We start from the raw sequence: 16,411 nt of genomic DNA on the forward strand, positions 1-16,411 counted from the left end.
ACCAATTAAAAATCAGATGCTTTAATATAAATAGCATCACAAATGGCTAACAGACTTTAGACTACATCTGTATGAAACTTTTTTTTATCATTTGGGAGTTTCCTTGTGAAGTATTTTCAACTCTTTCTAGTAGTTAACATGTGACAGGTCATACAAGCCCTCTATTTGGAAAGTATGAATTTCCCACTATAAAAGCTGCTCCTGGCCCTGAGAAATACAGTATTTCATTGTTTGATACAAAAAATTCCTGCTTCCAGAGCTGCAGAGGACTGACTTCTGCTATTTCTGTTTCTGCTTCTCCCTACTTTAACAATACCTATCTGAGCCTGAGAGGTGGCTTTTTGTACAGTGAAGAAAATGCCATGAACAGTGAAAACAAAAAGGTGCTAAAATATTTCTGTTCAGAAAAATCCCAGTGGTGAAACAGCAAAAAGGCATTTCCCACAGGAACAATTACTAACTAGATTCTGAGGAGTTATTAATAATTAGTTTAATGGGGGTTTTTTGTACATGAAAATATTTTGGAATACTGTTACTATTCCTCACAGACTGAATAATGTACTAGAATTCTGCAAGTTAGTTTCATAAAAACAGCCTCCTAACCATAAATTAAATTTGTAAAAGGAAAGAAACGTGATGAGAAAGATGTACTTATTAAGGAACACCTGTTTTAGATAAATACATTTGAAAACACAGCAGGGTTTAATAGTCCCCTAAAAAGTCTTGCTGTTCTAGATTTTTTTCTGTTTGCAAATCTGCTGCTTTTGTTACCCTCTAGGAAGGCAAACTGCTTATGAAAGGCTGTGGCAACACAGTTGAAGCAAATACTTCTGAAAGCTTTCAATAGCATTTTTTCAATTTACAAAATGTGAATACATCTTTCAATTAGTAAAAAAAATAGTCTAATATACAAACTTTTTTTTTTTAAGTTCATTTGTGAAGGAATGTAGCGTTATTACCCAGACTCATACCCATTCACTCCTCAGATACTGGTAGCTATCTCCTCTTGGCACAAACCTCTCTATACTAACCCAGAGAAATGCATACACGGCCAGTTAGCCCAAGCAGAATAGCCATTCAGCTTTCCCCAGATTTAAACTATCATAAATTACCATTTGAACAGCATTAGAAAGAAATTGAAGCATACAAGGAATAAACTATAGTTTCTTTTTATATCAAAATGTACTCTTGAAAATGTGTTTGGCACAGTGCTAAATCATATCGTTAATACTAAATATTGCAGGATACAATAAACCCCTGGAGTTAACTTGTGTTTACACCCTTTAAGGGATAAAAATAAAAAGATACCAATTATTCAGAAGTCAGCCTATACAAACTGTATAAACAATATTTTATGTCTTGTTTTGAAAACCACTGATATAGTAAATTTTACATAAAAAGACTGCAAAATAATATAAATGGATTTAAACAGATCTTTACAATAAGAAATTCAAATGGAAACAGACAAGTAACAAAGAGAAGTAAAAAAATTTATTGCAGTATTTGTTCCACCAGATTTGCTGGGGATCCCTTTTCTCGTATTATTTCAGGGTGACCTAATACATCAAAATCTACATTTACAAAAACTCCTCCTGCAGATAGGTCATAGATACTGCATGCTTTTTTTTTTTTTTTTCTTTTTTTTTTTTTCTTTTCTTTCTTCAACAGAATAAATTATATATCCAGGAGATTCTGCCATTTTACAGCCTGGAAAAACAATGCTTCCCTGGAAACTGGGCTAAGCTAAAGAAAGCCATCCGCTGCTAGGTTAAACTCCAAGAACACTTTATTAAGAACATTAACAGACTAATTTCCAACATTCACTTGTTTATTTTTTTTAAACAGAAAGTTTTTTTTTCAAGATATAAACAATTTTTTTGTTAAACTATAATACAGTGGGAGTAAAAATGAACTGAGAAGTTTCTGCTGCACAACAGCGAAGGAAGCTCCCACAAAAATGTTTACCAAACATTTCCTTCTTTTTTCCCCGCGTCCCAGGTTCCATTCTTACTCTTCATTTAACTGATTTATTTTTTTTGCCAGAAAGTTGATATTTCAAGTTTTTCTGTTATTTCAATTCCTGTAAATTTGGCTGCATGTACAAATTCATTAGCTGGAAGTTCCATCCTTGGCGGCATACAGCGATCGTAAAGTCTGCACAACTTTATTAGTCAGCTTATTAGCACTCGTTAGAGCAATTTTTTTGTAAATAATGTCTGACTCTTTAATAGTGTCTACCCAAGGCACCAGTTTGCGGCCATCACGGCGCTTAGCCTCAGTCCAGGAGCCACTGTAGGAGCCTGCCATCCACTGAACACTGAAGCCATTGCTGGTTTTCTGTACTACTCTTGCAATTTGTGGTCGGTCTTTGTACTTTGGACAGCAAATAGCGATGACATCCATGACATCAACACTTTCATTCATCTGTGCTGCCAACTCCGTAGAGTCTGAATTTCGTTTTGACCTTCTCAATGACTAAAACATTGGGGGGAAAAAAGACCAAGTGTTACACAAAAGAACTTTAGTGAAATTATTGCTTTTATTGCTTTTAATCCCTTGACGCCGGGAGTTGGGATTTCCCGGCACACATTCCATTGCCGGCAATGAGACGCACCGCGACCGCCAGCGCCAAGGGGTTAACATATCCTTGTAAAACCACATACTCTTAATTTGTACCCGTGTCTTTATCTCTTATTGATATATAAAATTATATATACACATGAATCATAAAGCTACATAAAAACTTGGCAACAATAAAAAGGATAACACACAGTACATTCCAAAGAAAAATTAATAACTTTTTATACGGGATAGATCTCATTTTCTAGTTTGGTTTTTTTTTTTTTATTGTCTTTTCTGTTAAACTTTCTACAAAAGTTGTATAAACGGTTAAGTAGAGAATCTCTATCTACAAAATGCTTTCTTTCATGTGGATTACATTACTTGGTGTACATTTAATATAATAGACTGACATTTATAAGCACATAAAAATCGTTTTACGTAATACGCTGCGAAATACGTTGACTCCTCCTCCGCCTCACCCCTGAAGTGCCTCCTCCTCTATCCTCCCCATCACTTTCATCGTCCTCTGTCTCAGCTGCATTGTTTTTAGGGCTGCCTCCTCCAAGCAGCGAGGTAATTGCTTTGTTCCGAGCATTTGTGCTAGCTGACACCTCTCCATCTTCCTCCTCTTCATCAGGATCCAAATGTTCCATAAGGAGCTTGAACTATTAAAAAACCCAGATTAGTCCACACTGTAGCTTTGAAAATTGATAAAACAATGGTAAAACAAATGGCAGACAATTTCAAACTTGAACAGGTTATGTTTTGTTCTACAAACTTCTTACTTTTCTCTCTTTTTTTATTAGATATGTAAACGTTTTCTTTTCCCCTGTGCTTCCAAAATTGCAAGTTTTGTCTAACTGATATTTAGACACGGTGGCAGAGGGTACTGAGTAAATACACTAGGTCTAGTCTCTGATACTTGATACACAAGATGGGTACCAGCAATTAGAAAATACTCCATAAAGATAAAAAACCTTTAGCTGAAATTAATTTCCATTGTGTTTAAACTTACTAGAAGTCTTTGAAAGACAGTCCTGCTAAGCATCCTGAAAAGAAGTGATGAGTTATCAGTATATCATACAAACTTACCAGAAACGTAACATTTTGAAATGTTCATCCAATACATTAGCATCTACTTTCAAGTTCATAGTGCGTTACCTAGTTTGAAAGGATCACAGGTTTTCTGCAAGGTCACTTTACTTACATCTAAGTACTGTTTTACTATACTCCTCTTCACTTCTTCAGTGATCTTGGAATTAGCCATATCACTCCGCAGAAAATCTAGCGTTTGTTTTGGATGGAAATGCACTCCTGTCTTCCTGTTTATCGCTTTATCATAAACTTTTGCAGATTCAGATGGAGAATATTTCTGAATTTTACTGTGAAAAGAAAACAAAATGGAACAGCTTTTAAGGACAGTCCAAAGTAATTTCAAGGAAAGGCTTTTAAAATCTTCCACGCAAGTATATTTTATCATTCCATATACAATAGACATCCTGGTAGAAAATGAAGTATTTGCTTTTTCTAAGCTGAAGTTTCATTACATTCAACTTAACCATGTTTATGGTTTTTTTTCTTAAACAAAGCTATTGCTTAAACAACATTACAATCAACTTTCAACAAAACCTTCCAAACTTAATCCTTACAAAGAACCCACTAGAGAACAAGATGGCCTGTTATGTAAATATGCTTACCTGTCAGAGAATCCACAGAGGTTCTTCAAATGCTGTTTCAGCATCAAAAGTAATAATATGCCTTGGGAGACATTTGCAAATTCAATCAAAGGAGCCGAGTTTTCTGGTAAACATTTCATCACAGCATTTATATCATTTTCTTCATCAGAATCTGAATCAGAGTCTACTCGTTTTCGTAACCTCCGAGGCTTAGAAGCTTCCTCCTCACTTTCACTCTCACTACCGCTGTTACTGTCACTCTCAGTCTCCTCATCCGATGAAGGTTTTCTTTCCTTTTTTTTGTCTTTCACCATAGACTGCAAGACAGAGAGGTTAAAACACATTCCAGAATTACAGTAAGTAATCATTACTGACTTAAATTAGCAAGAATTCCTTGAACAATGTTATCAAATTATGACTTGATATTAAAAATTAAAATTATTTATGGCAAAAAGATGCTGAAAAATTGATCCAAAGGCCACATTTTTTGCAAGGTGGGTACAGAAGGAGCTGAAGCAACAAGTACTCCACTGGCATGTTATTCTTAAGAGACTGCTCAAGTTCATTAACAGTGACAGAAAAACACAGTAGAAGGCCAAACACCGTAACTCAGGAAGAAAATTCTGGTTTAGTTTCACCTGGATATCATTTCGGTGTGTCACAGTTTTCCACATGCACTCTGGTACAGACTAGTCCATGTTGGTTTTAATCCTTAAAATTCTATGATACTAATTACACTGCTGACCAGAGAAACCCTCAAGTGATCATACACAGCATTAATAATGATCAGTTTACTACTTGGAGAGCTACAGATTTTCACATGTGCGTTATTACGACACATGGTATGATTTTTCATAACACAGAACTCAAAACGGTCCTAAACAGGATCTCATTCTTTCTGTGCTGGGTGCTACGTGCTGGGCCTCAGTCTGTAGAATATACTGTCTCCTTCTAGCAGATTAAAAATTGCCTTTGGTAGGATGAGAATTCAAAGCAGTGTACTTTCCAGGCATCAACTCTGACTTGCACTTGTCAGATTGGAGATTTTAGAAACAGGTTTGCTGCCTGACAGTTTCCACTGTCTACTGTTAAAACTGTCCAGAAAATGAAGACACTGAAGTCTTTAACCAGCAGAGGCCTTTGCTTTTCGTACATAGACGTGTATTGCCACAACAACAGATATTATACCATGATTCAGGATCTTACATGCTGCCTTAAGAAAAGACACACTGTGCACTTTTTTTTTGCAATAAACAACAAAAGTATGTCAGGTGATACACATGCAACTGCCATCAGCTACCGGACAACAAAATAAACAGCCAACTGGATTTTATTATTAAAATTACACAAACAACAATGAACTACTATTTCATGATGATTTTGGATTCATGTGCTTCCAGATGTATGTAATTAATTATTATTCAGCCAGACCAGGGAACGACACAGGTTTGATCTCAAAATTCATCATTCTTTTTTAATAATGCAAGCAGCAATACAAGGGAAGTTTTTCACTAGTGTCTACCAGATGCAGGCCAGAACAGAAGGGGTTGCTTGTATTTAACTACTGGTTACAAAGTAATGCTACTGGTCTGCATCATATTTATGGTTCTATATTCACTGAAAAATTGCCCAAATTACAGAGAAGCTTATATTATAGTGGCAACATATATACCAACATATAAATGCACATACCTCTTTAAATGACTGTAGTAGGTTGCTACCAGAAACTGATAGTGTAATGTCTATATGATGCATTATAAACAGTGGCTCTTCCTGCGTTTGATAAGGAAAACAGGCTAGATTGTCTGCTATGTACAAGAGCATATTCACCTCTGTTTTCTGGAAGTTAAAAAAAAAAAAAGGTACATCTAAATACACATACAAATATCTTAGATTTATACACTTATCCTGTGTTCCTAACAGCCTAGAGCAAAAAGACGATCACAAATTTTACTCTACATACCCCTCCAAGCCCACTCTGAACAACATGTATATTTTCAAAATTTATTCATACCTGAAGATACATTATTTCTGATCAGTCCAAACTGGGTATAGAAAGGTATGGAATGATGGAAAAGTAACAAATGCATTCTATTAAATAGGAAGTATTTACATACTCACATTACAAAGCAAAACAAGTACACTAGGGAAATAAAGCTATCAATAACTGATTCACAAAAATACATTGTAAAAGGAGAATTGAAGCTTGTAATGCTGTATTTTAATTTATTTTTAAATGAAGGAAATGTGATGCTTACTGCAGTGTCATCAAAGAGGTTGAGTAAAGAAATTAGAAATGCTCGTCTGTGTTGACGGTTCCCTCGGATCATGGAGTATAGGTGTGAACACAATGCACTGGATGATTCATCATGTCTGAAACCTCTTACAGGATCTTTTGGGCAGGTATTAATTGCCTGTTGTACTTGGTAAGACATCTTCATACCAGCCACTGCTTTCATCTGAAACAGAGATGTATTTATTTTTATTTAAACCATTGCTTTCAAAGCAGTAAAACTTACTCCTTTTAAATGGATGCTTATCCGAAGTTTAACTTCTAATTATGCACTGAGGCAATACTTACTACCTTTTGAGTTGGCAAATGGATTAGAACAGAACTTGTGGCAGAGATCAGAATGTCTGGTGAACTGCTTTTACTGTAAATGCTATTAGACACGTGCAGCTAATCTATTTATGTACTACAGCCAGGTATTCCAATTCTAACAATTTTCAACACTGAGATGTTTTCAAACATGAAAATATTTTACCAAAGGTATATGCTTCTCTTGTAGTTAAACCAACAACGGAGTCTGTATAACAGGACTAATGGGGTGGGGTTTTTTGCATTTAGCCTGTAATTTCCAGCTGATTTTTACTTACTTCAAGTCTCCTGCTCTACTTTCACAACAAACTGAATCTCTAGTTAGGCTGCACATCCAACTCTCCTCATACCACCTCTGCTGCTGTTCAGCAAAGTTGTCTCTTCATCTATACACTATCATAAATCCCATCTGCCTACATAGCAAAATTCATTTCCTAGCCTTCACCTCCAGGATTAGGCATCTACAGCACAATGCTCCAAGTGCAGTGGAATACAAGCAGATATGAGAAGTTGCACATCGTATTACACACACTGAACCTAGGCTGGGGCCTTCTGAAAAAAGGGAAGAGGGTGTTGCAGCTCAGTTTCAGATCTTAAGCAGAGCTACTGGCACTATGCCACAACTGCACGAGTCCTCACTCAGCCCTCAGATTTTCCTTCCAGCAAGAACCCTCAGATCTAAACAGCTTCCTATGCTTCTTCTGCTTTGATTACAATTTATAAACCCTTGATACCTTAACATTCTAATACATACACACTAAGGACTTCTATTTTTACAAGGTGTTTTCTCCTAGTCCACTGACAAAAGGAAAATCACTGCTATGCATTATGGAACTGCTTATGTCTTAGCAAATGAATGCTCTGAAAGTGTTATTAGTGAGGAAAATATGCTCATGAATTATAAACTAAAGGAAATTCTGGACTAGAAGAGACACTTCAGATTATTATATCCTTTCTATTTATAATAACAGAAATCTCCAAACAGGGGAAAGAGTCAAGATCATCTTTACAACTGTTTATAATTATAGTTGGTTACCTTATACTCCCTTTCTGTAATGAAGGCATATTCAAGGTCTTAAACCACTACAGAATGTAACAGTACTTTGTAAAATCTTAAATTAGAGTTACTTACATGAATGAATCCAGCATATTTTTTGTCTATTTCCACCAACTGCTGGTCAGCTTTGTTTCGCATAGAGGGCTCTGGATCTGTGCCCATAGCAATTAAGTACGGCACACACTTGAAAAACAAACAAAATGATTACTCATAGTCATCGTGCCTCCTCTGTCCAAGTCTTGGTTCTCCTACCACACTATTGTTCTTGTTATACTGACTACTGCAGAAACTAGAATAGGAAGCTCTATGTAACTTACTACCTGACTACTTTTTGCAAGAAAATAGTACAAAATACGCACGAGACCAGCATTATAAATGAGAGAAGTTATGTGAGGTTTCAGGTAGTAATTCCCTTTCTCTCAAACTCTAAAAGTCAATTTACACTACAAAAAATACCATTAAAAAAAAAAAACACAAAAAAAACCCCAGCCACCACCACTTATGAGCGAACATGCACAATAGCTGCAGTATAAAAAATAATTGTAAAACCATTACATAAGCAAAGAATAATGGAGATGATGACTGAAGTTCTGACATTGACTGGGGAATTCCATAGTACTTGGAGGGCATGGGGACTGAGGTGAAGGCAAGCTGACACATTTTCCAGGATAAAGAATCAAATGAGGAAAACAACTTGGCATTCACCTGAAATTTGTAACAGGAATACACCCCAATGTACATTTGTACTTGCTCTTTAGGCACTGGCTAGGCTTTTACATCTTGATCCAAAACTAGAAAACACAGCATTTGGAATCTCACTGGCTAAACAACATAAAACAGATATCAAAATATGCTTTCTGTAAAGGCCCATTGTTACAATAAGGTATTACAGTAACTCAGCTGAAAGAGTAAACTGGAAATTTATGTTGTAAGTGTGAAAACCTCAATAACAAAAAATCCCATCATAGAAGCCTACCATACCTGAACAGGATGGATGAGACCCTGGTTTAACGTCAGTGCAATGACATTTAGAGCAAAGTGGCGTACACTGGACTGGGTATGAAAGAAAGCCTCAAGGACCTGTTTGAGATACAGCTGCATGATGGAACTACTCATCCCTGAGGAAATATCACCCATTTCTTTCAGGTCTTCCTGTTTTGCTACTTTTTTCCCTGTAAAAAGGACAAAAGCAACAACACACTCACCACAGTATAATCATTTACTTTGCCTTTACTTGATACATGTTTATCTTAAGCTTTACAATACACACACATTTCAGCCAACTTAGAATGGGTTTATAATCTCATCAAACATACAACAACAGTCTGATGGCAAATACACATTAAAAAAATAAAGAGACATGACTTTAGTTGAAGTCTTGTTCCTTAATAAAGTTTTTTTCATTTTAAAATTTTCTAATGTTGTATTTATTATTTTCTATGTCCAAATTAACCTCAGAGGAGATTCTGGCAAAAGGTATTACTACCATCATTACAGCAATTACATATTCTGGATTGCTTCCAGGATTTACACATCTTGATAGTAAATAGTATACCTATGATGTGTATCTATACACCTATACATATAACAAATTATGTATATTAGAATATCTTAGAAATATCTTAGAAAATTACTCTAAGATACTTCGGGTACAATATTACTGATCTGGTAACAAACTTCAGTGACTCATTCATATATATAGTATTGTATGCAAGAGTGGCGTTTTGCACGCTTCATTAGCACAGAACTCCATACTTACAGTCTCTGTCTGCCTGCTGCATACGTGTATCTTCCTCCTGCAAGTAGGTCTGGAGGTTTTTTAAAACCTGGATTTTTAAGTTTACTGAACAGTTCTTATCTGAAAGAATGCTGTTGTACAGAGTCTTCACTTCCTGTTCGAACATTAAGCTTGGGTGTTGTATAAATGCAAATCCTAAGGGTGGAAAAAAGAGGAAATGTTCCACATAATTATTATCTAGAAACTGTATTTCTGCTTTTTAAGACCACCTTCAAAATACAATTGTCTCCTCCCAACAGCATAACTTTTTCTAGTACAAACAATATTTTCTGTATGGACACCATCCATAGCTTACAGGGAGTTCTGTTAGCCATGGCAGCTCTATTAGCCACCAACTGGTGGATAAAGTGGGATGTCGACCCAGGACAGCGGCACTAAGAAGAGTAGTTGCACAGGTCTGGAAGCATGTCCAGTGTAGTGGTCTGCATCTGAATGACTACAAGCTTTCACAAGAACAAGGGAGGAACATAACTAGAAATTACCTGTTGTTTTGCTAATACATTTGGAGATGAACATTCTGCTGAAACTGTGAAGAGTTATTCATATGGAGGCAGTGCAAATGTGGAAAAAATATAAATACCACAAGTATTTAAAAATAAAATTTTAAAAGAAAGAACCTAACAGTGAACACAGTAAAATTTATACCTCTTGCTGTCATTATTCATATACCTATCAAGATCCTCTCTTGAAAACTCAAGTGTTGTCAAGACTACAACTGTTGGAAGATACGCACTATAGAACTGTTTTTAGCTGCAGCCTTGCCCTCGTCAAGAAACTTGTGCTTAGTCTATGTTTAATAGAAATTTCTCTACACTAATGACAGTACATACCATTTTAGATCATGCAGACAGATTTGGAAGTAATGTTGACAAACCTTTACAAAGCATCATACAAAAACCAGTAATGGGAACATAAGATCCCAATTTAAATTTACTTCGAAGTTTAACTACTTGATTTTCTATATTTTTTAAATCTGTTCAAGAGGAAACAGCAAATATATATTTTATGACCACAGGAAACTAAGAATCTGAACACACAGAAAACATATGAACATAAAAGAAGAATGGGGGGGAAAATGAAAGCAAATAAAACTATGCAAAAGCAATGTATGAAAACAAGCTGCAACAAAGGGAAGACTGAATCAAGTTTTTCAAACTGGCTCCATACACACCGAAAAGACAATGCAGGGAAAACCTGAGTTCAGGTCAAGACCTCAGTGTGTTTAAAATCTTATTTCAGTCTCAAAACAAGAAGCAGAGAGAAGCAGGTGAGGTGTGTGGAAAGAGTTGAAAAAGAATGATGATGGTCTTTGGAATAGGTGATATAATTGTGCACTCTATACAGGTGTATATTGATTATAACTTGACCACCTCTGACCAAGTCCAACCCATTTCTTAAGGTTAATTTTAAAGACAAAAAGCATGTGCATGTATGTGTGACAACTTATAACACTTTTTTTCATTCATTCATTCACTTAGAAGTGTCTAAAACACCAGTATTCTTGGAAATTCTTATTCTTCCATTCCCTGTTAGTGGTGAAGAAATCTTACTTCGTGTTCAGAATTTGTCACTGGAGATGAAAAAAGGCACCTGCTCTGTTCTTTTAAGGACTGCACATCATCTTGGGGTTGCCCTCACACCACTTCTCTTCATACCTTTGTTTTCATTCTGTTGAGAGTCTTAAGAGTAAGCACTGAACTTGGCTGAGTAAGACAGTATGTGTTAGATACTTACAAGTTTAGCTAAATTCACTAACAAAATTTTATAACCTCAACCTGCCTTGCAAATACATATCTGGAAAAGAAGTACAACCATGATCATTAAGCTTACGTTTAAGCTTAATACCTCAACAGCAGCTACACGTCCCAAAGCTAAGGCTAAAACTGTTGGGTATCCTTACTGAAATAACACACTACTAATTGCCAATAGGAAGTACACACTCTTCACATTACACCTTCACTGTGTATAAATGTTGAATTAACTTGCTAGTCCTTTTGCTGCACACAAACTTGGAATAGTTTTGACAACTTTGCTCAATTACCATCTTGTAAGGTGGGACTTTGCACTGCCTACCACATCTCTATACATCCAACAGCTACCCTCAAGATGGAATCACTACTTAGATGAGATCAATACATCACTGAAAATAGTTGTCTATTAGAGACTGATATGCTTACAGGCAGAGAAACAAAAAATCTGAAGAATGCCTACTGACAACCATCCCCATTTTCCCCTCTTCCCCCAAATCGATCTCAGATCACACTATAATTCAGCAACGTTTTTGGTGAATGCAACGTTCTCCAATGTCTCCAACTTCCACAAGCAAAGCAACCATGTCTACGGTTAGGAAGACAGCCGCTATCCCATGTGCAATAATCTGGAAATGATAATTAAATTGGACTGGATTACAGTTAAATGTTGTGCATCTTGATGTAATGCCTAGAAAAACTCCAACTAGTCCAGAAAACTGCAGCATTGCTCCTGTAACAGAAGCTACTCTAAAGCCATTAATTTCACTCAACTGTCTGAAATGCTTTCTCACAGAATATGAAATCAAGATTCATTCTTGGTCCCTTATCCTCAGAGCCCTCGCTAGCCTGAACTGAAGGAGAGTATCTAAGAAGCCTCCTAAACTGCAACATAAAGAGGCAAATCTTTGTCTGCAGTCAAACTATACAACACAAGCTCACATGTATGGGAGACAACTTTCTTTAGGCTAAGCCATAACCCATGAACTGAACTCTTCCAGAAACCAGGGCCTATCTGCCCAAACAAGATTCTCTCACACGTACAGTTTTTATCCTTAAGCAGAGGATGAATGTGATATAAACCACTCAATGGCAGTTCATGTACTACCACAAGTCACACGTACTAATAGCTTCAGATAAAGAACCTATTTAAAAAATGAAATACAGATCAAATGCCCAAACAAACTGTAATATCTAGACTATGACATCATCTCAATGCCTTGCAAAAACTCACAGAGCACCCTCCAGTTGGTATAAACTGCCAGATCTGCCTTGACTCCTGCAGAATATCTGCTCCTATATTTAAAACTTTCAAAGCTTTTCCAGCACTTTTTCTAGTTGTTCTTTAATCCTGTCTTGTGGACTGAAAAAGAAGATTTGGAGTTACAACCTAACTGCACGTGGAGAAAAAAAATAACACCTCCTTTACTTCGGAAATCCACTGCACTTTAAGACTTGGTCACACATCAAAAGGCATTCACTGTCAAAAGCATCCACCCTGCTGCAGAAATATGCAACTAGCAACCCTTCAACAACCTTTCTATAACCAGTTCTCAAATGCAACATGCAGTAAATTTTGATTTTAAACAGATTGCCTTTCCACTACATGAATACATGAATTCCTACTGATACATGTGGATTTTTACTAGAGCGGAATAATAAAAACTAATGAATATTTCTTACCAAGGCCAATAATGGCTTTTGTCTGTACTTCTTCATCTGAATGCTTTGTAAAATACATCAGCAGTTCAAGTACTTTATCCTTAATGTTAACCTGAGCAAATGAAAATTAATAGGTATTTGAAGATGAAACAGACTGTTCTTAATCTCTTATAAAAAGCATAAATATCAATAAGAACAAGAGAAACATAATCTTACTCATAGTCTTTGCAAAACCCCATATTTAAAACCCGAAAAGCTATATTGGATGCAGTATGAAAAAATGCATTCCTTTGAGGCACCAGGAATAATAGGCTTTCAAATTGAAGTGGAGCATTCAATATATCGAAGACATGGAGAGTAAACACAAGTTATTTTACCTTACTGTTGCCCTTAAAATCTTCCTGATCAAAATCAAAATGCCGACATAGTGCTCCAACAGTGAAAAGTGATCTAAGGAGTGCTGGTTTATTGGCAGTAAGTATTGTACTGTTGGGGTCTTCTTGGTGTTGACTTTTTAATTTCGAAAGTGCACCTACAGTGAGATAAAAGTTTTGATCACAGTGTTTAATTGTGGTGTATCCCTAAGATACGACTTGTAGCCAAAACTGAAAAATGACAATTACGTGTTGGGATTTTACTTACCATAGTATCTATTAAAACAGGCCCATACAAATTTATAGTTCTGGGTGACCTTGTTCACAACAGCCCCAAGACAGCTCACACAATGCTGAACAACCTAAGAGCAAGAAAGAACAAATATATTTAAGAAGTCAAAATTGCTATTTTTGTGAAGTTATACAGGAAAAAAATATGCTGAACTAGAACTATCTAATGGATTCATGCCCATCTTCTAGACTGCTCTGAAAACCTGCTCAAACTCATTAAAATATAGCAACATCACATACAAATTCCAGTAAACCAAGTACACTGATTATTCATGGCTCAAAAGTTATCTTCACAATGAAGACAGAATTTCTTTACATCAAAACCATGTATTTCACAACGTGACACGAAATCAAAGGAATAGTAGCGATTAAAAGCTTACTGTCATGCCATATTTGATGATGAGTTTCATGAGGTCTTCCTCAATAGTGGCAAGAAAGGTCTCACTTGGGTGCTCCATTAGCGGTACCACAAGCTCCAAGATTTTTGCAACATTGCAGATCACCATGAAATCATTCTGGGTCTGAAACAAACATTTATAGTGTTCAACATTTCTGCATGTGTTACCTACAAGCTAAGTATTATTAATATGCCTCAACAGTCAAAAATCCCAACTCACATAAGATATTTGGTAAAGATCTAAAAGAATATTTATATAGTTTATATCCACTATTAAATTACATATTATAAAAGCCAGTTTTGTTTTACACAGAACTTCCTGGGGACAAAAAAACCCTGTATGAGTAGAACTCCACTTCTCATCAAGGCTGCGACAGACCTGGAAACTTTTGGTCCTGACAATCTTTTGGAGTCCTACAATAAATCCAGGAACTCTTCCTCACACATGCACACTAGAGAACATGTAACACCTAGAAACAGGTGTAAGCATGAAAATGAAGTTGTGCTATGACTCAGTATGCCTTCAACAAAATGGGTAATAATATGCACAAATGCAGAAATGTCAATCAAAATTATTACTGGTTTGCCTTATTATGACTGCATATACATTGCAAGGGAGAAAACTATGGAAAATATTTATCTATTAAAGATACATCCTGCTAGAAATTTACTTTTTTTGACAAATCAAACTCACTAATCAGGACAGGGTAATTCCCACATGCTGCTGTCAAGCTATTTAACATATTCAAACTGACAGTGGCAATTCAACAATTCATCTCAACCTATACAAGTACCGAAGTGATATAACCCACGAACTGGGCTGCAGCAAGTAAGTAATCAGATAATTTGTTTCCCATACTGTTTGATCAGAAGCAGCTCTAAAAGCATGTTGTAAATATGCCTAGAGAACACTCCAGGGCAGAACCTGGAAAATGCTAGGCTACCTATGATCTAAGCTGGTAACAATTACTCTCAAGCCTGCCCTGGGCACCTGACCTAATGTAATGGATTGCTGCCACCCACCCATGCTTCAGCTTGAGGCTTGGTTGCATAATCCTGCTCTGCTCCTTTTGCCGGATCGGAGCTCATCACAACCTTCACTGAGCCACCTGTGCTAGTCAAAATGGCAGAAAGTGCTGCAATGTTTCAGAGAAGGGGGGCCGCTTTATCAGTGTGGGCATTCAGCACTATAGCTCCCTACCACTTGTGAGCTAAGCTATCTTCCAGGTGAATACAAAAACACTAGAGCTAGGGAAGTGAGAGGCGAAGTATGGAAGAGAATGGAGCAGGACATTTTACTTCTGATATACTAGCTATATATTAGATCATTCTATCTTATGGAACCCACACCCTTAGACTTAATGTTACATACTAACTACTTGTAAGACTGTGACTACAAAACAAAACAATTTTAAGAAATTATCATAACAGGTGAAAAACTGGGTCTTAGCTCTCAAGGGAAAGAGGCAGCACTGGTTTCGTTTGTCTATAAAATGTGGAGGTAGACAGTGAGGAACAGTGTCTTAGAAGCTACAGAGATCATCAAAAGGACCTAGTATCTTCTGAAGCTATGATGCTCATGAAATAAAACACAATTTTAATTTTTCTTTTCCTACCTTCAATTTCATCAAGTATATAAAACAGCCACTCATTTCCATGCTTAATTATCTGGGGTAAAAAATGCTGTTTTTCTGTACTTACACTACATTTAGTGGTCAGGTATGGCTGCATGGTCATGGCATGTTTGACCATTAGCTGGGGCCTGATTTTGCTGAATAAGAACAAAGTGGTTATGCAAGCAACCAAGCGACCAGAATTCACACCTTTGTTGTCAGAATCTGCAAAAGATTAGAAAATACAAGAAGGATATTAAGTTCAAGTGAAGATTGAGCAATGAAAAACTATGGCTTAAATATCATTTGAGTATCTTTTTGAAGATCAATGAAGAATATACTTATTAGAGAACATATGATTAGATTAGCGTAACATGCTGATATTTGTATGTGATCATAAAATATGTGAAAAAAGAAGCAACGGTGTTTCAAAAACATGACTAGTTTTTAAAATACTTACCATACACAGAACACTGGCCCTGCCAATGTTTCCTATCAAAACTGCAGAACACGCTAATGCAAATAAAACTTGCCATGTTTGTTTTGGTTTTAGAAATCTGAAAGTTTGAACAAGTTATTTTAAAAATAGTTCTGTTATTGTGAAAATTAGGGAAAATTTATTATTATACAGTGC

General features: G+C 36.2%; 1 protein-coding gene across 8 annotated transcripts in view; it reads right to left on the minus strand.

Annotated features, from left to right (window-relative positions):
* Positions 1 to 1,469: 1,469 nt before the first annotated feature.
* Positions 1,470 to 16,411, minus strand: part of NIPBL (NIPBL cohesin loading factor) — a 152,501-nt gene continuing 137,559 nt past the window's right edge. For 7 of the 8 annotated variants that reach the window (XM_056324006.1, XM_056324001.1, XM_056324005.1 and 4 more), the window contains 14 exons: positions 15,866 to 16,002; positions 14,148 to 14,288; positions 13,745 to 13,838; positions 13,480 to 13,634; positions 13,124 to 13,214; positions 9,654 to 9,827; positions 8,876 to 9,066; positions 7,970 to 8,077; positions 6,497 to 6,697; positions 5,931 to 6,077; positions 4,260 to 4,555; positions 3,770 to 3,944; positions 3,042 to 3,227; positions 1,470 to 2,475 (listed from right to left, as the gene is read on the minus strand). In XM_056324006.1, the coding sequence (XP_056179981.1) occupies positions 2,110 to 2,475; positions 3,042 to 3,227; positions 3,770 to 3,944; positions 4,260 to 4,555; positions 5,931 to 6,077; positions 6,497 to 6,697; positions 7,970 to 8,077; positions 8,876 to 9,066; positions 9,654 to 9,827; positions 13,124 to 13,214; positions 13,480 to 13,634; positions 13,745 to 13,838; positions 14,148 to 14,288; positions 15,866 to 16,002 (2,462 nt within the window). In that variant the 3' untranslated portion in view covers positions 1,470 to 2,109. Of the gene's footprint in view, positions 2,476 to 3,000; positions 3,228 to 3,769; positions 3,945 to 4,259; positions 4,556 to 5,930; positions 6,078 to 6,496; positions 6,698 to 7,969; positions 8,078 to 8,875; positions 9,067 to 9,653; positions 9,828 to 13,123; positions 13,215 to 13,479; positions 13,635 to 13,744; positions 13,839 to 14,147; positions 14,289 to 15,865; positions 16,003 to 16,411 lie in introns of all 8 variants that reach the window. The other variant, XM_056324000.1, reaches the window with a different exon arrangement.

This window comes from Falco biarmicus, chromosome Z, assembly GCF_023638135.1.
Source record: "Falco biarmicus isolate bFalBia1 chromosome Z, bFalBia1.pri, whole genome shotgun sequence".
Lineage (NCBI taxonomy): Eukaryota > Metazoa > Chordata > Aves > Falconiformes > Falconidae > Falco > Falco biarmicus.